Below are 24089 nucleotides of genomic sequence, written 5' to 3'. Positions count from 1 at the left end.
GTTCCCTGTATGCCAGTTTTCTGGAGAGGTTGTTTTTTTTTTTTTTAATCATAAATGGGTATTGAATTTTGTCAAAAGCTTTTTCTGCACCTAATTGAGATGATCATATGGTTTTTATTCTTCAGTTTGTTAACATGGTGTATCACACTGATTTATTTGTGGATATTGAAGATTCCTCACATTTGTGGGATAAATGCCCCTTGATCATGGTGTATGATCCTTTTAACATATTATTGGATTCAGTTTGCTAGTATTTTATTGAGGATTTTTGCATCTGTGTTCATCAGTGATATTGGCCTGTAATTTTCTTTTTTGTGGCATCTTTGTCTGGTTTTGGCATCAGGGTGATTGTGGCCTCATAGAATGAGTTTGGAAGTGTTCCTTCCTCTGGAATTTTTTGGAATAGTTTCAGAAGGGTAGGTGTTAACTCTTCACTAAAAGTTTGGTAGAATTTGCCTATGAAGGTATCTAGTCCTGGACTTTTGTTTGTTGTAAGTTTTTACATAACTGATTCAATTTCATTCCTGGCAATTGGTCTGTTCAGATTTTCTATTTCTTCCTGGTTCAGTCTTGGAAGTTTGTACCTTCCTAAGAATTTGTCTATCTCTTCTAGGTTGTCCATTTTATTGGCATATTGTTGTTTATAGTAGTTCCTATGATCTTTTGTATTTCTGTGGTATTAGTTGTAACTTCTTTTTTATTTCTAATTTTATTGACTTGAGTCCTCTCCCTTTTTTTCTTGATGAGTTTAGCTAAAGGTTTATCAATTTTGTTTATCTTGTCAAAGAACCAGCTTTTAGTTTCATTGATCTTTTCTATTGTTTTCTTCATCTCTCTTTCATTTATTTCTGTCCTGAACTTTATGATTTGTTTCCTTCTGCTGACTTTTGGGTTTGTTTGTTGTTCTTTCTCTAGTTGCTTTAAGTGTAATGTTAGGTTGTTTATTTGAGATTTTTCTTATTTCCTGGGGTAAGATTGTATTGCTATAAACTTTCCTCTTAGAACTGTTGTTACTGCATCCCATAGGTTTTCGATGGTCATGCTTTCGTTTTCATTTGTCTCTAGGTATTTTTTGATTTCCTCTTTGATTTCTTCAGTGATCCATTGGTTGTTTAGTAACATTGTTTAGCCTCCATGTGTTTGTGTTTTTTACAATTTGTTTCTTGTAATTGATTTCTAATCTTATAGCATCGTGGCTGGAAAGGACCCCTGATATGATTTCAATTTTCTTAAATTTACCAAGGCTTGGTTTATGGCCCAGTATGTGATCTGTCCTGGAAAATGTTCCATGTGCCCTTGAGAGGAAAGTGTATTCTGCTGCTTTTGGATGGAATGTTCTATAAATATCAATTAAGTCCATCTAGTGTAATGTGTCATTTAAGGCCTGGCTGTCCTTATTGAGTTTCTGTCTGGATGGTCTGTCCATTGATGAAAGTGGGGGTGTTAAATCCCCCACTATTATTGTTACTGTTGATTTCTCCTTTGATGGGTGTTAGCATTTGCCTCATATATTGAGCTGCTCTTATGCTGGGTCCGTATGTATTTACAATTGTTAAATTGTCTTCTTGGATTGATTTCTTGATCATTATGTATTGTCCTTTTTGTCTCTTGTAAAAAACTTTATTTTAAAGTCATTTTGTCTGGTATGAGTATGCTACTCCAGCTTTGTTTTGGTTTGTATTTACATGGAATGCCTTTTTCCATCCTCTCACTTTCAGTCTATATGTGTCCCTAGATCTGAAGTGGTTCTCTTGTAGACAGCATATATACACATCTTGTTTTTGTATCCATTCAGCCTGTCTATGTCTTTTGGTTGGAGCATTTAATCCATTTACATTTAAGGTAATTACTGATATGTATGTTATTGTTTCCATTTTGTTAATTGTTTTGAATTTGTTTTTATAGGTCTTTTTTCTTCCATTCCTCTTTTGTTTTCTTGTGATTTGCTATCTTTAGTGTTGTGTTTGGATTTCTTTTTCTTTTGCTATGTGTATCTATTGTAGATTTTTGCTTTGCAGTTACCATGAGGTTTTGATATAGCAGTCTATATATAAACAAGATTATGTTGCTGGTGTCTTAATTTCCAATGCATTTCCAATATTCTGTATGTGTACTCTCCTCTTCTCACAAATGCTGGGTTTTATATCCTATTTTTGTGTGGATGATTTCCTCCCTTTACTGTATGTTTGCCTTTACTGGTGAGCTTGCCCATTCATAACTTTCTTGATTCTAGTTGTGGCCTTCTGTTTTCTGCCTAGAGAAGTTCCTTTAGGATTTGACGTAAAGCTGGTGAATTCTCTTAGCTTTTGCTTATCTGTAAACCTTTTGGTTTCTCTGTTGAATCTGAATGAGACCTTTGCTGGGTAGAGTATTCTTGGTGTAGGTTTTTCCCTCTCATTTAAGCATAGCGTGCCACTCTATTCTGGCCTACAGAGTTTCAATTTTTTGACAACCTTGTGTGGATTCACCTGTATGTTATTTGTTGCTTTTCCCTTGTTGCTTTTAATATGTTTTCCTTGTCTTTAATTTTTGGAAATTTGATTAATATGTGTCTCGGCGTGTTCCTCCTTTGGTTTATCTTGTTTGGGACGCTCTGTGCTGCCTGGACTTGAATGAGTGTTCCCTTTCTTATTTTAGGGAACTCTTCAGCTATAATCTCTTCAAATATTTTCTCAGGCCTTTCCCTTTCTCTGCTTCTTCTAGAACTCCTCTAATGTGAATGCTGGTGTGTTTAATTTTGTCCCAGAGGTCTCTGAGACTGGCCTCATTTCTTTTCATGTTTTTCTTCTGTTCTGTGGCAGTGATTTCCACCACTTTGTCTTCCAGATCTCTTATTTGTTCTTCTGACTCAGTTATTCTGCTATTGATTCCTTCTAGTATATTTTTCGTTTCCATTATTGTTCATCTCTGTTTCTTCTTCAAATCTTCTAGCTCTTTGATAAACATTCCTTGTATCTTCTTGGCCTGTGTCTCAATTTTTTAAACAAGATCTTGGATCACTTTTACTATCATTACTCTAAATTCTTTTCCTGGTAGATTGCCTATCTGTACTTCACTTAGTTGCTCTTCTGGGATTTTATCTTTTTCCTTTGTCTGGAACATATTTCTGTGCCATCTAATTTTGTCTAACTTTCTGTGTTTGTGGTCTCCTTTCTGCAGGCTACAGGTTTGGAGGCCTTGCTTCTGGTGTCTGCCCCCCGGTGCATTAGTTTGGTCCTGGGGCTTGTGCAGTCTTCGTCATGGGAGGCCCTGGTGCCTGCCCACTGGTTGGTGGAGCCTGGTCTTGTCCCTCTGGTGGGCACGGTCATGTCAAAAGTGTGGGTTTTTTAATTTTATTTTTAAATTACATTTTTTTTTTTTACACTTGGTCCTTGTTGGTTATCTATTTTAAATATAGCAATGTGTACATGTCAATCCCAAACTCTCAATCTAACACTCCACCCCACCTTTCCCCCTTCATACCATAAGTTCATTCGCTAAGTCTGTTTCTGTTTTGTATATAAGTTCATTTTTATCATTTTCTTAGATTCCACATATAAGCAATATCATATGATATTTGTCTTTCTCTGTCTGACTTCACTTAGTATGATAATCTCCAGGTCCATCCATGTTGCTGAAATGGCATTATTTCGTTCCTTTTAATGGCTGAGTAATATTCCACTGTATATACATACCACATCTCCTTTACCCATTCATCTGTTAATGGACAATTAGGTTGCTTCCATGTCTTGGCTATTGTAAACAGTGATGCAATGAACATTTTGCTGCCTGTATCCTTCCAAACCATGCTTTTTTCTGGATAAATTTCCAGGATTGGGATTGCTGTATCTCATGGTAGCTCTATTTTAAAATTTTTAAGGAAACTCCATACTGTTCTCCATAGTGGCTGTACCAATTTACATTCCCACCAACAGTGTAGGATGCTTCCCTTTTTTCCACACCCTCTCCAGCATTTATTGTTTGTGGATTTTTTGTTGATGGCCATTTGGACTGGTATGAGGTGATACTTCATTGTAGTTTTGATTTGCATTTCTCTAATAATTAGTAATGTTGAGCATCTTTTCATGTGCCTCTTAGCCATCTGTATGTCTTCTTTGGAGAAATGTCTATTTAGGTCTTATACCGATTTTTTTATTTGATTGTTTTTTGGATATTGAGCTGCAGGCGTGGTTTGTAAATTTTGGAGACTAATCCCTTGTTTGTCTATTGTTTGCAAATTTTTCTCCCATTGTGTGGGTTGTTTTTTTTGTTTTGTGGTTTCCTTTGTGTCAAAGGGTTTGTTTTGAGGTGGCTGTGAGCTCAGTATGGCTTTAGGCAGCCTGTCTGTTGATGGGTGGGGCTGTGTTCCTATCCTGCTGGTTGTTTGGCCTGAGGAGTTCTAGCACTGGAGCCTGGAGGCTGTTGGGCAGGGCCAGGTCTTGCTGCCAAAATGGCCACCTCCACAAGAGCTTATGCTGATCAGTATTCCCTGAGGCCTCTGCCACCAGTGTCCTTGCCCCCCCAGTGAGTCACAGCCAGTGCCCCCCTCCCCAGGAGCCCCTCCAAGACTTGCAGGTTGGTACAGCCAGGCTCCTATGGATTTACTTCTTTCTGCTGGGTCCCAGTGTACATGAAAATTTGTGTGTGCCCTCCAAGAGTGGAGTCTCTCTTTCCCCGGGTCCTGTGAAGCTCCTGCACTCAAGCCCCACTGGCCTTCAAAGCCAAATGCTCTGGGGGTTCCTCCTCTCAATGCCAGGCCCTCAGCCTGGGGAGCCTGACATGGGGCTCAGGACTCTCTTGTGGGAGAACCTCTGTGATATAATTACTTTCCATTTGGTGTGTTGCTCACCTTGCGAGCATGGGATTTGATTATGTCTTGAAAGTGCCCCTCCTACCATGTTCCTGTGGCTTCTTTGTTTTTGAATGTAAAATCTTTTTTTTTTGGTAGGTTCCAGTCTTTTTTTGTCAACGGTCATTCAGCAGTTAGTTCTGATTTTGGTGTTTTCGTGAGAGGAGGTGAGCTCAAGCCCTTCTCCTCCACCGTCTTGTCTGGAATCAAGGACCTGCTTTTAGTTTGGATGCTTGCTGCCTCTTTCCTCAGCATGTGCTTTCTGTTAACCCCTTGATATGGGGTGTACAGGTGCAGTGGCCCTGGTGCACTCCCGGGATGGCAGGGACGGTTCTTGGCACCTGCTCACAGTTCTTGTAGCTGTGGCCCCTGCTCGCCTCTGGAGCCCACAATGGCAGCAGCAACTTGCGCCTGCCCCTGGAGCTCCAGTAGGCGGTGACCTATTGCCTGGGAGCACTCAGAGGGAAACTTGCGCCTGCCCCTGGAGCTCCGGTAGGCAGTGACCTATTGCCTGGGAGCCCTCAGAGGGAAAAAAGCTCTTCTGGTGGTCCCACCCCTCTCCTTCTGTGCCCCCAACAACGGCATCTTGCCTCTCTGGCGGGCCCAGGCCTCCTCCGAGTACACCCTCAGTTGCCACAGTCCAGCCTCTTCAGGCTGACTCCAGGCAGCCAACCCTGGTCCTCTCCCTGGGTCAAACCTCTAAAGCCTGAGCTTCAGCCCCCGCCCACACCAACAGATGAGCATCCCAGCCTGGGGAGTACATGGCGGCAGTGCTGACCTTCTGTGCATGTTGCTCTCTGTTTTGCCCTCCACAAACTGGGTGCTGTGATCTCCTCCTAGGCTCTGAAGCTCCCCCTCCATCCAGGCTGATCTCCCTACTGGTGAGGGGACTTCCCAGTGTACAGGAACCTTTCCTCCTTCACAACTCCCTCCCTGAGGTGCAGGCCCCACCCAGATTCCTTTCTTTTTCTTTTTGTCCTACCTAGTTTTGTGGAGGTTTTCTTGCCCTTTCAGAAGTCTGAGGTCTTCTGCCAGTGTTCAGTAGATATTCTGTGTGAATCATACCACTTGTAGATGTATTTTTAATGTTTTTGTAGGAGGTGAGCTCTGTGTCCTTCTCTGCCATCTTGAGCCCTTCCCCCTCTGGAATGCTTAATTTCCTTTTAAAATAAGGTAAAATCACACTTCCATTCAAATATAAAATAAACATGTTAAAGATTTTATTTTCTTTTCAACTTTTTTTTTTAATTAATTTTTCTTGCCCTTTCAGAAGTCTGAGGTCTTCTGCCAGTGTTCAGTAGATATTCTGTGTGAATCATACCACTTGTAGATGTATTTTTAATGTTTTTGTAGGAGGTGAGCTCTGTGTCCTTCTCTGCCATCTTGAGCCCTTCCCCCTCTGGAATGCTTAATTTCCTTTTAAAATAAGGTAAAATCACACTTCCATTCAAATATAAAATAAACATGTTAAAGATTTTATTTTCTTTTCAACTTTTTTTTTAAATTAATTTTTGGCTGCGTTGGGTCTTCGTCCCTGTGCGAGGGCTTTCTCTAGTTGCGGCAAGCGGGGCCACTCTTCATCGCGGCGCACGGGCCTCTCTTGTTGCGAAGCACAGGCTCCAGACACGCAGGCTCAGCAGTTGTGGCTCACTGGCCCAGTTGCTCCACGGCATGTGGGATCTTCCCAGACCAGGGCTTGAACCCGGGTCCCCTGCATTAGCAGGCAGACTCTCAACCACTGCACCACCAGGGAAGCCCCTAAAGATTTTATTTAACTCAGCAGTTAATGTTGGAACCAATATAAGTTGCCAAGGTTCAAGGGAGTAGTCAGTGAAAACACGTAGAGGCAATGGGGAATGCTGGAATGAATATACCAATATTTGCAAAATAGGTGAATATCCATGGGGCAATGATCAATGACATCCCCCCAGACACAATTCATTTGCACTTCCATTTCCTATCAGCAAGAACTCATCTATATTATTATCCATTTTCTCCCATTTACAGAGTTGTAAAATAGCCCAAAGTCTATGAAAAGCAAGAGATGATCTGGAAAGATATGCTCGTCAGAATTCCTAGGCATCTCTTTTGGCCACTTAAAAGACTTCCACAATTAATCCTGACAGTGGGATCTTGGAAGAGTTGGCTAGTGTTAGAAGAAAGGAAGATATAGCTATATTATTTTATTTTCCTGCCTGGAATGGAGGCTTCACAGTCCTAGACTTCAAACAGGCTTAGCGGACATTTCTCCTTTTCTTGTCTTTATCTCCTCTTAATCTCCACTTCTCATTTCCCTTTGGCTCCCACTTGCTCAGTCCTGCAGACTTGTGGTTTCATTCCCCTCATGGAAACCCTGCCTACCCCACAGGAGGAGAAATTCCCTCCTCCTCCTCCTTGGTCCTTTCTTAATGTCTTTAATGCCTCAGTGCTCAGGCTTTGTTCCTGTGTGGAGCTTCTCCTCTGCTCAGCCCCCCGGGCTATGAAGGGGAAGGACAATTTTCTGGTATCTGAGTGAGGGCAGAGCAGATGCTAGATTCTAAGTTCAGCTTGCCCTTCAGCTAAGTAGCAAAAAGCCTTATCAAAGACCATTCATTCCCCCAGGATAATACAGTCTGATTTGAGAAAAAATATTTCTGTTAACCTGGATTTGGCCTTGCCAGTTGTGGAAGAATAACCCAGGCATTCTAGAGCCTAGGAACATCTGTCCCTTTCCTGGGTCAGACTCCCTTCTGCTCACTGAAGGGGAGTTCTGTCTCTGTTTTCCAGTGGGTGATGCTTCCTCCATCCAGTTGTTGTTGTTCTTTCTGGCATAGAAGAGAGATTCCAGTTGTTCCTACCACACATATGGATTAAAAAAATAGAATTTGACATTTTGTACAAACAAAATGAGATTAGAAGTTATAACAGAGGCATGATAGAAATGGGTCTAAAGTTGGTTTTAGACTGACAATGCAGAATCTGATGTGGTCCCAGGTGGTTCCAGGACCACACTGCTCAAGATGACTGCTTCTTGAGCTCTTGAATAAATGCTATTTGCTCTCAGCAACGGACTTCCTGCAAAGACGATCAGATCCTTCAGACCCATCCAGTTCTGCTCATTTCCACATGCAGCCTCATGACTCTCCTATATATGGAGATTTAGAGCATTTTGGTCTCCTCAGGAGACATATTATTTTTTATTTTTAAAAACCAGTCAACTGTTTGGCACATGAATTTCTTCCCAACTTCCATGTTCAGTAGAATGTAGTCACTGCTCTTCCCTGTGGAAGTAGACGAGGAGGCATGGAGAGTCTTGGGATACAGACTCACATCAGCCACTAGGTAACTGCATCATCTCCATTAACATGTCACTCCACATGTTGAGTTTCAGCTTCATCATCTACAGAATGAAGGAGTCAGACTAGGACCCTCCAAAGCAACTATTCCACGGTAATGAGGTGCTAAGTTACTCCCTGAGTATCCTCATTCTGACTGTTGGTGCTGGAGCGGAAAGGAATGTGATTTCTGTTGGCTGGAACGAATAGCTCATCACACAGATGGCCTTGCAGGTTGTAGAGGGGCCAACACTTGCTTTTCTCTACCAAGGACGTGGTCAGGATGTCAAAGACCTTGGAAGAACTCTGCCAGCAACGCGTCCTGAAAGGGATGTCATGGGGCACTGGCACCACATACAGTGGTGATTCTCCTCCTGTGCTGTTTTAATTTTATGCTGATATTCTGAACTTACTGAATTCCTTAGGCATTTTTGCCACATTCTGTCTATGGTTGACTCATTCATTTGGTCACAAATTCACAGTTACTGGCTGAGACCCTTCTTTGTGCCAGATATTTTTCCTGAGTGCACAGTGGTGAACAAAACAGTTGGGGTCCCTGCCCCCCTGTAGTCTAGGAGAGATACAGAGGAGTGAGAAGGTCCAGGTGAGTGAGGTACAGGGTGTATGGGGGGCCTATATGATGAGCACCTAGTCCAGAGGAGGGATTGAGCGGAGACCAGATGGAAGAGGGTGAGGTAGCCTGACATAGAGGCCATGTGTTTTAGACAATGGCACATGTGATAGCAACAGGTGAATTTCTTGCAAAACTAATGAAGCTTATGTTCTGTGGTGTACCAGGAAACAGACTCTTTGAAAAAAGGCAAAAACAAAAGAAAAAAATCTGATTTGTAGCATTTGCTAATTTCCATGGTATAAAAACACCCATCGTGGTCAACGTTAAGGTACAGTTTAACAACCAACCCACAGAAGTCCTTAATATTTAATAATCAGTGCTTTCAAGCTGGTACTGCCATCTCCAGAACCTTAATAGGAAGCTTTGGGTCCCTTTCCTGGACAAGCCCATTCCAAGTGTATTAGTTGGGGTTTCTCCTGAAGCAGGCTCATAGAGGGGAATTTGTATACAAGTGGTTTTTTTCAGAAAGTGTAAGAAATAGCCACAGAGGGTGGGGAAGTTAGCTGGGGAAGGGAAGACCACCAATAAATGGTGTTTCTACCATTATGGGTAACTAGAGTTTCATCCTTCTTGAAATTCTGGGAATCATTGCAGCAGCAGCCGGAGGAGCAAGGGAGTGGCAGTAGTTATACACTAACTCCTGTCAGTCACTGGCTGAGGTCTGTTCCTGGGGTGTGCTCTTTCCCTGTTACATTTGACTTTCCCTGATGGGTGGAGTGGCCTTCCATTGCTTCAGAGAAGACTTTAAAGCCAAAAGCTGCAGGTACTGGCAGTTGGAAGGCAGCCAGCATGCGATGAAGTGGCAAGGCCTGGGGAATATGTGCAGAGCACCAACAGCATCTGCTACAAACTGCCCTGTACCTCATTCTGTATTTCTTTTTTTTTCTCTTCCATTATGGTTTATCACAGGATATTGAACATAGTTCCCTGTGATATACAGTAGGACCTTGTTGTTTATCCATTCTATGTATACTAGTTTGCATCTGCTAACCCCAAACTCCCAATCCTTCCCTCCCACTTGGCAACCACAAGTCTGTTCTCTATGTCTGTGAGTCTGTTTCTGTTTTGTAAGTAAGTTCATTTGTGTCATATTTTAGATTCCACGTATAAGTGATATCATATGGTATTTGTCTTTCTCTGACTTACTTTGCTTAGTATGATAATCTCTAGGTCCATCCATGTAGCTGCAAATGGCATTATTTCATTCTTTTTTATGGCTGAGTAGTATTCCATTGTATGTATGTACCACATCTTCTTTATCCATTCATCTGTTGATGGACAGTTAGGTGTTTCCATGTCTTGGCTATTGTAAACAGTGCTGCTATGAACATGTATCTTTTTGAATTATAGTTTTGTCCAGATATATGCCCAAGAGCAGGATTGCTGGATCATATGGCAACTCTATTTTTAGTTTTTTGAGGAACCTCCATACTGTTCTCCATAGTGGCTCCACCAATTTACATTCCCACCAACAGTTTAGGAGGGTTCCCTTTTCTCCACACCCTCTCCAGCATTTGTTATTTGTAGACTTTTTAATGATGGCCATTCTGACTGTCTGTATTTCTAATTTGCATTTTTTCCTTAAATTGGGCCCTCACATTTTTATTAGTTTTAGGCCTTGCAAAACCTAGACCCACCCATAGTGATAGCTCCTAGTTGTTGAAATATGTAGCATGTTTGAGAAATTCAAAGAAATTAATAAGGCTATATCAAAGTTGGGAGGAGGGTGGGTAGCAAGAGATGAAATGAGAAAGCAATGCTGGGCTCTTTTAGGTTTGGCTGCGATTTGCTGATCTCTGTAGAACTCAGCTGGGCTCCTCCTGCTTTCTCATTCCTCTGGGACAGGCTGGCAGAGCAGTCCCCTTTCTGGGATGGGCTCTTCCATGATGCAGAGCAAGAATGCCAGAGGGCTGATGAAATTCACAATGCCTCTGACGCCTATTGCTCACCAGTGGCTCACACCAAATCTCCTAATATTCCACTGGCCAAAGCAATTCACTTGGCCCAGCCCAAAACCAGGAGGGCAAGGAAATATAATCCACCTACAGGGAAGGAGGTGATGACTCAGTGAGGTCAGTAATACAATCTACTCTAGGATTTTCACCAAGATGTTAGTGGTGGTTATCTGGGGTTAGTGAGATTTCTAATAATTGTTATTTTTTGCTTTAGCTTTTTCTCATTAGAATTTTTAATGAGAATATAACAATTTTACCAAAAACTATAAACCTATTTTTTTAAGTAATTAAAGATATTAAAAGTTGGAGAACAGGGCTTCCCTGGTGGCGCAGTGGTTGAGAGTCCGCCTGCCGATGCAGGGGACATGGGTTCGTGCCCCGGTCCGGGAAGATCCCACATGCTGCGGAGCAGCTGGGCCCATGAGCCATGGCCACTGAGCCTGCGAGTCCGGAGCCTGTGCTCCGCAACGGGAGAGGCCACAACAGTGAGAGGCCCGCATACTGCAAAAAAAAAAAAAAAAAAAAAAAAAGGTTGGAAAACATTTATTTGAGGATACATTTTTAACATTTCCTTTTATAACTCCTTTATTAAATGAGTTAATGTACCTATGAAAAGCCTATCTCCTCAACTTCTGAGACTACCTGTTAGCTTTTACAGTGTATAAAAATCATTAGGTTTTATTATGTTTCTATTTTTGTTTCCTTATTACTACTCATTCATTTTAAAACTTACTTTGTTTATATCTTTAATTTTGTATGTATCTCTGTAAACCACCTGCAAACACTTTAAGTATTAGATGGGAAGTAAAGAAACCGATTATTTTAAAAACTGAAACAGGTGTGGGCGAGAGAGCCAGCCCAGTCATACATACAAATCAGCTGCAGAGATTATTTTTTTAAATGCTTATGATGACGTCCCTAAAGGTTCTGATTTAATTGTTCTAGGTTGAGGTTATTTTTAAAAGCTCTCCAAGGGTTGAGAAAAATTGAATAAATAAATGATTAAGTTAGTAGAAAAGTAACAGAAAGGCCAATGCTAAGCGATGAGCAGTAGGAGATTGGGAAATTCCATAATGACTTGAAGTCTGCTGAGATGCTGAAGGCTGAGGCTCCCGAATATTGAGGAGAGTAAGGGAAATGGATGCTGAGGAGAAATTTGAGCTTCCAGAATGAAGAATAAGACTGCTGTTAAGATCTGTCTGAGATTCACTGCAGGGGGAAGAGCTGGTCATATTCTCCCTGACACCTCATTTTCCCATGTATAGCCCAGATCAGACCCTAAGAGATAACTGCTTTTTGGGTTACTGAGGTACATTTTGTGGACTGTTTTTCAGAACATTATCACTAATAAGAGTCTCTTCTCAATGAAAACAGGTTGAACTCGTAGGAGATTATTTATATACCCAGAACAAGAGAGGAGAAATAGAGATATTATAGGAATTTGATTTGTCTGTTTACAGCTCTCCTAAATTATTTTGTGCAGAGTTCAGTCATTTATGTATAAAATATGAAAATCTCTTGAAAATCTCTTCATCTCCCTCTGCCTCATAATATAAAACAAAAACAAAACAAAAATCAAAATCCTCTCTCCTTACATATATATTTATAGAGGAAACATAAAAATATAGAAATATATAGAGAGAGGGGAGTTATTTTATTTTTGTTTTTAACTAAAAGACAAATAACATTTTTTTTAGTAAGCAGGACCTCGTTACTGGTAAGGTCTGAGTTAATTGCCATTCTGTAGAGTAACCATGGTGACCAGCATGTTGCTTCTGAGTCCATTAATCTTGTTGAGGTTAACAGTAAATCCCAAAGGATCTTCTGCAGTGATTCAGAGATAAATCATCTTCTCACATGTATGTTATTTGGTGACAGCACTTTCTTTAAATATGTCTCCCTAACAGACAAAGAAATAAGATAATCCCTAATGAGGTGATAAAAACCCATTCCCAAATAAGAAATTTTACAAAATGTAGCAAATGACTGAAAAAGTAGATACATAGAAATGACACATGAAAGGAGGATTCACTCAATAAACATGTACCATACTCCTAATAGACATGCCAAAAAAGGCCATTTACTCCTTCTTAGTAATGTATCTGTACAGGACCTCAGCCTTGACGTATAAACAGGAGACAAAATTTGAGATTCTTCAATAAAAAAACTCAAATTATGTTTTAGATTATAGAAATTAGAAAGGATGAGTTGACCTGGACTGAGGAAGAGAAACAGCTGGCTGCCCAAGCTAGGACTAATAATGTTTTATATTTGTGAAAAGGTGTTTGCGGCGTAGAAAGTAGAGCATGACCCTACCTAAAACCACATTTGTCCTACAACATCCCCAGAGATTAAGTACAAAATGTGGTGGCCTCATTTTACAGATGAAGATGCTGAGGCTACGGAATGCAGAATGACTTTCCCATACTCAGTATTAGCACTTTCTTTTAAATGAGCTGAATAAAATTGTCAGGATTCTGAGTTGGAAGGGTTGGGGATTGGATTTTCATCCCAACGTTCTGCTGCCCTTAATTCATATTACACACAACTCTGGGTCTTTCTCAACCCATGAGGTTTATATTTTCTCATCTTCAAGTATTCCTGAGCTAAAGGAATAATCCAAGCTCTCATTTCAACCTAGGTCTTCATACCTAAAAGAAATACCAAGAAAACAATAGTGTTTTACAGAAGCTAAGATGCACAATTACTCATATTTTAACATCTCTGAAATTGGGATGTGTCTTACAATAAATGACATTGTAATTGCTGATGCTGTATGAGAAATGGGTTCCACTGCCTGTACATGCACCAACATGGTCATAGCTGTGTATACTGTCCTTACCTCAACTGAGTGGTGGAACTGTTACAACGTAGGTAGAAAGTTATTGTGTATGCGGGAGGTGGGTATCAGTTTGATGTTAGGGATGTGAATACCCATTTGGAGTAATGACCGTCATTTCACATTTCCCTGCAAAGCAACCTGCTGGTGCTCTACAGGTCTTAAGGGAAGATACCCACAAGCAGAAGGGTATGTTGACATTGAGGTAGTCATAGGATGATCATCTTTCATGAACAAAGCAACTGAAGACAGAAAGAATTACTAAATCCCTCAGAATACATGAAAAAAACTTCAAAGTAACAAGAAGCTGATATAACTGACAAGTATGTCTAGCAGGACAGTTGTTAACCATTGTATCATAGTTTCATAGGCTGCTGCTTTTTGTTCTTGGCCATTCGTAATTTTTAATCTTATAATACACGACATCTTAGATTCTATGATATGTAGTAATTCATAAATCAGTCAGCATGGTTCTGTTCCCCTGTAGCTGGTGATTGGGCTTTGCCTAAAGCTACTCTGTTGATGGCGGACTTCATCAGAAAGTCCAGAGTCCAAAAACAAATCTTATTTGATTAACCAACTCTGGCAAATTAATGTTTTGTTCACTTCAACACAAATGTCTCAGACCACAGTTGATATTTGATTAAAAAGAGAAATTGTCTCCAATGGCTCTTGAAGCTTTTAAGGTAACGGTTCTTTATAATTCCCTAATTACAGAAAGTGTTCATTTTTAATTATTGGCAATTTAGGACATTGCGGAGGTTACAGTAAAATATTTCTGATATAGGTACAATTGGAAAGGGGGATGGTTCTGGTGTAATCATGGCATCCCAAAACTATACACACACACAGTATAAACAGGGAGTGTTGTGTATGCATAGATGTATAATCTATCTCTGTGGCCTCCGAAGACCCCATGAGTTATTATGCTAGAACTGAGAGACTCAGACATGTTTAATGGCAGAAGCAAGCATTCCATTAACTTGGTTAAAGAGTACAAATCAGCTAGCTGAGTTGTTTCTTCTTTACCTTCACAAAAGTGCACCCCGGCCCAGTTTAAGTTTCTACAATCAGGGGTGCAGCAGGAAGAGTTTAACTAGGTCAGAAGAGTGCTAAATTTTTTCAGGCAAGCATTTGTCCTTGATAAATTCAGTAAGCCATGCTATTACATACCAGCCCCAGCCTCTTCCTTACGCAAGTATGACACTCTCCTGTGACTCCTGTCTCCCCAGCTTCATTCTGCAAATTTGTGTTCTAGCTGTGTGCCAGGATAAGAACTTTCTCCACTAACATAGGGGCTCTCAACCTAGGGCCTTTCCAGGCATAGGCCAAGCCTTGGCTAACAAGACCTAAAGGAGCAAAGGGATAATTTTTTTAATTACCTAAGGAAATCTGATTAAATTTGAATTCCTTTGAAAGAACCTTTGGAATTTATTTATACAACTATCTTAGCTCTTGAGATTTAAGATGTGTCCAGGTATAGAATATTTTTTTACATCTTAATTCACTCTGAATTCATCATTTTTCATATACCCCACTCATAAGATGAGGTAAGTGAAAAGTATAGATTTTGAATGTCTGCCTTTATTTTCCCAGTTTATAGACACATACTGAATGTGACTATTGCTAGAGGAATGTATTATTCTCTTAGTTGTCAGAATTAGAAAGGTCACATCCCCAGATTTTTCTGATAAAATATGCTGCACCTTGAGACGCTCACATGGAACCAAAGGTATCTTTCACCAGATATTTTAATCTCATTTGAAAACTTGTACTTGGTTCAGGGAAGTACTCTGAAATAAGACCCTATCTGCCTTTTAGCTCTCTTCTTTCTTCTCGGAAGGGAGAAATAGTGATGACATCTCATTAAAAGCTCTCCTGCTGCAGTTTAAACCTATTTGCTTTCATTCTGTCTTCAAGCTGAGAACAGCTCATCACTATTTTCTATGTAAAAATCCTGAAGTATTTGACAATTGCTAGTAAGAACATGCCAAGCTTCTCTTTTTGACACTTTACAAATCCCTTTATTAAACTTTCATCATTTGTTTAGCTTCTCTCTCTCTCTCTCTCTCTCTCAACCACCCACTGGGTGATATGTCTTTCCCACCTATCTTGAATTGTTATCAAATAAGAACGTGGCCAATAAAAAGGGAGGATTAAAGAACATGGCTTCCTTTCAGCTTCCGCTCTGAAATGATAAAAAATACACTAGAACTTCACTTCTCAAACTTGTAATGAGTAGTACAGATATGTGTTTAAGAGCACAGGCTTGAAAGCTTTACTGCCTGCGTTTTGATTTCCAGATCTACCACTTTACTAGGTGAGTTGTCTTAGGCGAATTTTTTAACCTTTCTGTGCCTCATTTTGCTCAACTATAAAATGAGGATCATAATATTATCTCCCTTGAGTTACTCTAAGGATTAAGTTAAGGTAACATATATAAAGAGTTTAAAACAGTACCTGCAAATATTAACTATTATAGTTATCAACTAAGTTTCAAAATCAAAATTTGGTTATGTGCATTATGATTCATACCAGAAGCTTATTCTGAATCCTAGATATCTTGTTTATAGTAACCTAAAACACCAGCTCATTGTATTATAATTTTGATATTAATCAACCTGGCATTTTTCTCTTAAAAATGTAAGGCATGAGTATATTAGTTCTTATAACGCTTTTTAAAAATATTATCATTACCCCCAGATTTCCTAACCCAATTGTCTTAGCTCTTTAAGTTGTGACTGTAACAAGGTAAAAATTCTTTTCTATGATGGGCTATAAATAGTGACCAACCATCTCAGGTTTCTTGGAACTGAGGGGTTTCTTGGGGCATAGGACTTTTACTGCTAAAACTGGGAACATCTTGGGCAAACTGGGATGGTTGGCCACTCACTCCAGGTATAAAAGTACTGTATAAGGTGGAGTAGAAGGGGGAAAGGAAGAAGCAGTAGTAATATTAATCTCACCAAACATAGAAGAATTCTAAATACAACACCACCATTCCCCTGATTTTTGACTCATGCAACCCCTGATGAGTATCTGAAGGGTAAAATTGTACTGAACAAATGAATTCTAAATGTCAGGTATTTGGGCTTCATTTTTTGCTGTTATCGTCATCTGTGGGATATATTTCTTCTCCTTCATTTTATGCTGTTGCACTTTCCTCTGATCATTTTTTTGCCTTTTTTTTTTTTTTCTTGTAGGTCAACTCAAATCAAAACATACTCATGGGATAATGCCCAGGTTATCCTGGTTGGGAACAAATGTGACATGGAAGATGAGCGAGTCATCTCAACTGAGAGGGGCCAACATTTAGGAGAACAGCTTGGTAAGAAACAAATGATCAAATTAATGAGAAAGAGAGCATGGTAATTACTTGTAACACAGTGCAGAGTCCCAGCTACTTGCTAGGATGGATTTAATGAAAAGATTGTCAACCCAACAGTAGAAACCAACACATCACCTGTAAGTAGTAAGTGGATTTCCTCCCACTTTCTATGGTATCCTTAGAATCCAAGCACAATTACAGAAGCAAAATAGACAGCCAGCATTTGGATTTAGTACAAGATGTTCAAATTCCATTGCATAAGAAAGACAGGATGTGCCTTGCTTGCTATTTCTTTGGGTTTTTTTCTCTATATACGATATTTTATACTGAGTGAGCACTTTATTATGCTATATGATTGTTGTTTTCAAGTTTCCATTGGAGGAGGGTGGGTAATAGGCACAGAATAGGTCATGTTATAGATTCTGGTTCTAGAGACACCACTGGCAATGTGTGTTACAGTTACAAACCTCTTTGAAACTCAGTTTCCTCATCTCTTAAGAATGAGTAATATGACCCATGCCTACTTTACCAAGTCCTTGTAGATAAGATCAACTGAGATAAGAGATAGATATGAAAGAGTTTTAGAAATGGCAAAGCCATTTCAAACGCAAAACATTGTATATAGGGGAAAAAATGCTTGAGTGAGTAGGGTAGAGTTTTGGTGCAAAGGAGGGAATCATGATTGATTGATTTTTTTAAAAATAATTGGAGTATAGTTGACTTACAATGTTGTGTTAGTTTCAGGTGTACAGCAAAGTGAATAAGTTATACATGTACATATATCCACTCTTTTTTAGATTATTTTCCCATATAGCTCATTATAGAGTATTGAGTAGAGTTCCCTGTGCTATACAGTAGGTCCTTATTAGTTATCTATTTTATATATAATAGTGTGTATATGTCAATCCCAATCCCCCAATTTATCCCTCCCCCCTTTTCCCTCTAGTAAACATAAGTTTGTTTTCTACATCTGTTTCGGTATTGTAAATAAGACTCTATTTCTGTTTTGCAAATAAGTTCATTTGTACCATTTTTTAAGATTCCACATATAAGCGATATCATATGATATGTCTTTCTCTGATTTACTTCACTCAGTATGACAATCTCTACGTCCATCCATGTTGCTGCAAATGGCATTATTTTGTTCTTTTTATGGCTGAGTAATATTCCATTGTATATATGTACCACATCTTCTTTATCCATTCCTCTGTCGATGGACATTTAGGTTGCTTCCATGTCTTGGCTACTGTAAATAGTGCTGAAATGAACATTAGGATACCTTTTCAAATTATGTTTTTCTACAGATATATGACCAGGAATGGGATTGTTGGATCATGTTGTAGTTCTATATTTAGTGTTTTAAGGAACTTCCACACTGTTCTCCATAGTGGTTGTACCGATTTACATTCCCACCAAGAGTGTAGAAGGGTTCCCTTTTCTCTACACCCTCTCCAGCACTTATTGTTTGTAGATTTTTTGACGATGGCCATTCTGACTGTTGTGAGGTGATTGTAGTTTTGTACAACTACTCATTGTAATTTTGATTTGCATTTCTCTAATAATAGTGATGTTGAGCATCTTTTCATGTGCTTTTTTGGCTATCTGTGTGTCTTCTTTGGAAAAACGTCTATTTAGATCTTCTGTCCATTTTTTGGTTGGGTTGTTTGCTCTTTTGATATTGAGCTGCATGAGCTGTTTGCATATTTTGGAAATTAATTCCTTGTTGCTTCATTTGCAAATATTTTCTCCCATTCTGTTTGTTGTCTTTTCATTTTGTTTATGGTGTCCTTTGCTGTGCAAAAGCTTTTAAGTTTCATTACGTCCAATTTAATTATTTTTGTTTTTATTTTCATTACTCTAGGAGGTGAATTCAAAAAGATATTTCTGCGATTTATGTCAAAGAAAGTTCTGTGTTTTCCTCTAGGAGTTTTATAGTATCCAGTCTTACATTTAGGTCTATTGATCCAATTTGAGTTTATTTTTGTGTATGGTGTTAGGGAGTGTTCTAATTTTATTCTTTTACATGTAGCTGTCCAGTTTTCCCAGCACCACTTATTGAAGAGACTGTCTTTTCTCCATTGTATATTCATGGTTGCTGGTTTTGATGTCATATTTGTGTGTGGATGATTTTTTACCACTACTTTATGTTTGCCTTTACCAGTGAGCTTTCCCACTTGTGATTTTCTTGTTTCTAGTTGTGGCCTTCCCCCCCCCACACACACACCTAGAGAAGTTCCTTTATCATTTGTTGTAAGGCTGGTTTGGTGGTGCTGAATTCTCTTAGCTTTTGCTTATCTGTAAAGCTTTCGATTTCTCTCTCAAATCTGAATGAGAGCCTTACTGGTTAGAGTAATCTTGGTTGTAGGTTTTGCCCTTTCAACACTTTAAATATATCGTACCTCTCTGTTCTGGCCTGCAGAATTTCTGCTGAAAAATCAGCTGTTAACCTTATGAGGATTCCTTGTGTGTTATTTGTTGCTTTTCCCTTGTTGCTTTTAATATTTTTTTCTTTGTCTTTAATTTTTGTCAATTTGATTACCATGTGTTTCGATGTGTTCCTCCTTGGGTTTATCCTGTATGCGACTCTCTGCACTTCCTGGACTTGGATGAGTGTCTCCCTTTCCCATGTTAGGTAACTTTTTAGTTATAATCTCTTCAAATTTTTTCTCAGGCCCTTTTCCTTTCTCTTCATCTTCTGGGACCTCTATATTGCAAATATTGGTGCATTTGCTGTTGTCACAGAGGTCTCTGTGACTGTCCTCATTTTTTTTCAGTTTTCTTTATTCTCTTCTATGGCAGTGATTTCAAACACTCTGTCTTCCAGCTCACTGTGCTCTTCTGCCGGTTATTCTGCTATTGATTCCTTCTAGTGTATTTTTTTATTTCAGTTATTGTGTTGTTCATCTCTGTTCTTCAAATCTTCTCTTTTCTAAACATTTCTTATATCTTCTTGGTCTGTTCCTCCATTTTTTTCTGAGATTCTGAATCATATTTACTATTATTACTCTGAATTATTTTTCAGGTAGATTGCCTATCTCCTCTTCCTTTAGTTCTCATGGGTTTTTATCTTGTTGCTTTGTCTGCAACATATTTCTCTGTCGTCTCATTTTGTCTAACTTTCTGTGTTTGTGGTCTCCTTTCCACAGGTTGCAGGATCATAGTTCCTCTTGCTTCTGGTGTCTGACCCCTGGTGGGTGAGGTTGGTCCTGGAGCTTTTGTAGGCGTCCCAGTGGGAGGGACTGGTGCCTGCCCTCTGGTGGATAGAGCTGTGTCTTGTCCCTCTGGTGGACAGGGCTGTGTCAGGGGGTGTGATTTGAGGTGGCTGTGAGCTCAGTGCAACTTTAGGCAGCCTGTTTTCTGATGGGTGGCACTGTGTTCCTATCTTTGTTGTTTGGCCTGAGGCTTTCCAGCACTGGAGCCTGTAGGTTGTTGGGTCGGGCTGGGTATGGTGCCAAAGTCGGGACCTCCTGGAGAGTTCATGCCAATCAGTATTCCATGGGGCCTCCACTACCAGTCTCCTTGCCCCACACAGCAATCTACAGCTGACCCTTATCTCCCCAGGAGAGCCTCCAAGACCCCTAGGTAGGTCTAACACAGGTTCCTATGGATGTACTGCTTTTTGCTGGTCCCAGTGCACATGAGACCTTGTGTGCACCCTCCAAGAGTAGAGTCTCTTTCCCCCAGCCCTGTGGAGTTCCTTCACTCAAGTTCTGCTGGTTTTCAAGGCTAAATGCTCTGGGGGTTCTTCTTCCCAATGCCAGATCCTCAGACTGTGTCTTGGAGGGCTATTTTTATGTGGGAACGTTTCTGTGTGGCCTGCATGGGTTTAAATTTTTTTGGTGCTAGGGCTGTTTTTAGTATAGGTCTCTGCCGCCTCTTTCCTAAGTGTATGCTGTCCATTATCCCCTTGATAGGAGGTGTGACTGATGTTGTAGTGACAAGAGCCTGCATTGGATATTGAACCTCCCCTTTGTTCTGTGGTTGTCACTGCCCTGTCGGGTGGGGTCTGCTCCCTAGTTCTTGGAGTAGAGGCCCCCAGATCTGTTTCTTGGCTGTGATTCTGATCTGTGGTGTGAGTTAGGTGGGACTGGAGCACTCCCACTGGGAGAGAAGCCACTGAGTATCCCTGTTCACCTGTGGAGGTGTTCACCTGTGGGTGTGCTCTGTTGTGTCACCTTACACCTGTTGTGCAAGCTCTCAGATTACACTGTTGTTGGCACTGGTCTCAGCCCCACCTTAACTGTGTGGGTGTGCCGGCATTTGGCCTGGTGTCTCTTAGGTGCTGTTTTCACCAGGCCACTAGTGTAGATCCACTGAAGTCAGGTTCCAGGATTGCAGTAATCATGGATCTACATCCACTGTGGGTGCTATGGGGTCAGCTCGGACTCTGGCCTGGCCCAACACCCATGTGTACGTGTCCACAAAGTCCACAGCTGCTGAAGCTAGACCTGTCTCAGCTGTAGGAGCACTTGTTGTCTGTTCAGATGTTCTGCAGGTGCTGAGTTTACAAAGCCAGTTGCAGGGGTGTAAATCCACAGTTTGCGCAGCAGTAAGGGGAGATTTCATCTCTTCTTCCTTAGTTGCACGGTCCCTGGGGTTCAACTGTGGTTTCAGCCCCACCTATGCATGTGGGCCACCCACAGGCATCTGCTCCTGAGGCTGCCCCAGAGCACATGAGCCTGCCCTGGTGGGAAGGGGGCACAGAGGAGGCGGCGGCTGGGGGACACCCATGGCAGGGACTGGTGCATGGGGAGAGAGGCTGCAATGGCCATGATTGATTTATTAATTCAAGGCATTTTTTACTGAGCACCAGTTATGTATCCTGCACTGTGTCAGACATCACGGGGGATACCAAAAAACTGTGATCCACAGTCCCTCGGCTCAAGTTGCTTCCAATCAAGTGGGGAGACCAGAGATACACACAAGAAAGCAGAAATAACAAGACAACAACAAAAATAGCATCATGAGGATATGATAAGCTCGGAGACAGGTGCCAAGAGGAAAGCAACAGAGGGAGGGAGGCAGACACAGGTGTTAGAAGGAGGTGTGAGAGTGAAGTGAGATGGGAGGCAGATAAGGAGCAATGCAGAGGAAACAGGGATAATGTATGGAAATGAGCAGAACAGCTAGGAAGAGGTGAGTGATGAGAGGAGCTAACCATCATATGGGTTAAATGGCAAGACAAGTTTTGAATGTTCCTGAAAGGAGAGTAGAATATGAAAACCATGAGGAGGAGAAGAAGCATCATGAATAAAGGGCACAGTGGAGTAAGGACATTGAGAGGAACATTGGGAGGACAGAGAGTGGAAAAGTTGGAACCCAGCGTGATGTTATGGAAGTAGAGTGGATTTGGGGAACAATTCCAGCCCTAAGCAAATGAGCTGGAATTTCTTTCTTTTCCTTCCTCCTTCCCTCCCTCCCTTCCTCCCTCCTGTCCTTCCCTCCTCCCTCCCTCCTTCCCACCTCACTCCCTCCTGTCCCTTTTTCCTCCCTCCCTTCCTTCTGAGAGTCTGGCTTTCTAACCTTTTTGCCCAGGATCTACAGTAAGAAATGCATTCAATCTAGCAACCCAGTGCATACATACGTAGAGAGAAAGAGAATGAAACCAAAGTTTTACAAAACACATTTACTCTTATTAGATGAGATTTGTTCTGATGCTATTCTCCTTTCTATTATTTTTCATTTTCTTTTAATAATGGTTTCAACTCACTAAATAAATCTTAGGATCCACTAATGTGCTTCAACCTGCTATAATTTGAAAAACACTGTTCTGAAGTGGGTACTTTGTGATTAATCTGCAGGGAGTGTGCAGCACAGATTAGAGAATCAGACATCCTCTCAGTGGGGCACCCTGTCACTTGGTCATCTCATAAATGAACTATGCACAGTCCAGTCTGAGAGCTTGACCATTTCCTTATGAGATTAGTGAGCTCATTGGGCCAAAGGCTATCACCCAGTGACTGCAAGAACCCTCCCACCAAACTTTCTTACATTTGCCCATGAGAAAATCATACAGCTGATATCTTTTCTTTCTGTGGCTGCCCTTGAGCTTTTATCATCTCGTTCATAGGGCCTCTCCCCATTCCATCAATTTAACAATCTTTTTCCCCCAAAAGTCTGAAAAACTTGGCTATCTTTTCTTAGTCCTCTTAGCACCTCAGGAAGTTAGGAATGGAGAACAGTAGATTCCCCAAGAGAAGAGAGAAAAGAAATCTGGGAGAGGGTTGGCAGGGTGGCTGCCTGAGACAATCTCTTCCCTCCCTGTATTTTCTTGACTAGTCAGGCATATCCTATGTGGGGGGAATAAACTGCTACACAGACGTAAGTGACTTCTATATTTAAACCTGAAAACTGTTTGGTTCAAAGAACAATAGATGGGAGCCAATATTTTAGTGACATTGAGCCAGGTAGCTGGTTACATTTTTTACCACTGTAATAAATTACCTGGGTGTTGAGAAGGTCATGTTGTGGAAGGGGACATGTAGAATGGTGTGAATGCATCAAGAGGGCAGCCTTCCTTGGAACGCCACTGACTGACACAAACCCTTTTCATGCGGTACACAGATGAAGGAAATTTCCTGAAATTGTGAGGCAGAAATGGTTTATGTACTCATACACATTCTTCCAATGATTTCTGATTGATTTTTTGCTCTGTATTCAATAAACCCCAGCAGTTGTCATAGCAACCAACACTTGGGCATTCTTAGAGAGTCGTTTACCTTCTTTAATGTGCTTTGTTCTTTTCATGACTACACACCCTTCTATAAATGATCATGAGAGATCATTTATATGGGGGAAAAAACCTCACAATCAGTTTAAAGATTTTAAAGGTCTTAGCTTTATTTTCTTTTAATTACTGGTAAAATTCCATTGTCCAGAACAGCATCACACACACACAAAGGTTGGGCACTGTTTTATAAATGTCATTACCACATCTTAGCAGATGGTTCAAAAACACTGCTGTATTGATCTAGTTACAATTAATTCTCCATTGTGGATGGTTACATCCATAACATTTGCTTATCCTAATGAAGGTACTTGATGGAACTGAGCTGTAGCTGAGGTCTTTAAAATACTTGTATGTCAGCTGCCCTTGCCAATCCAAACATTTACAATACATCAGGTGCTTGGGAATACAATCATAATGCTACCTTTCAGGAGCAACCATTGTAGCGCCTGTGGTAGACTATG

The 24089-nt window shown here is 40.6% G+C and overlaps 1 protein-coding gene across 1 annotated transcript in view; it reads left to right on the top strand.

The window, feature by feature from the left end:
- RAB3C (RAB3C, member RAS oncogene family) overlaps window positions 1–24089 on the top strand; it is a 294081-nt gene that overhangs the window by 220931 nt on the left and 49061 nt on the right. Inside the window, exon 4 of the mRNA XM_024765370.1 lies at window positions 16774–16898. Coding sequence (XP_024621138.1) covers window positions 16774–16898 — 125 coding nt within the window. The remainder of the gene's footprint in view (window positions 1–16773; window positions 16899–24089) is intronic.

Source organism: Neophocaena asiaeorientalis, unplaced genomic scaffold (assembly GCF_003031525.2).
Source record: "Neophocaena asiaeorientalis asiaeorientalis breed wild unplaced genomic scaffold, Neophocaena_asiaeorientalis_V1.1 scaffold198, whole genome shotgun sequence".
Taxonomy (NCBI): Eukaryota; Metazoa; Chordata; class Mammalia; order Artiodactyla; family Phocoenidae; genus Neophocaena; species Neophocaena asiaeorientalis.
Note: the sequence above shows the minus strand (reverse complement) of the source record. Positions and strands in the feature narration are given on the sequence as shown.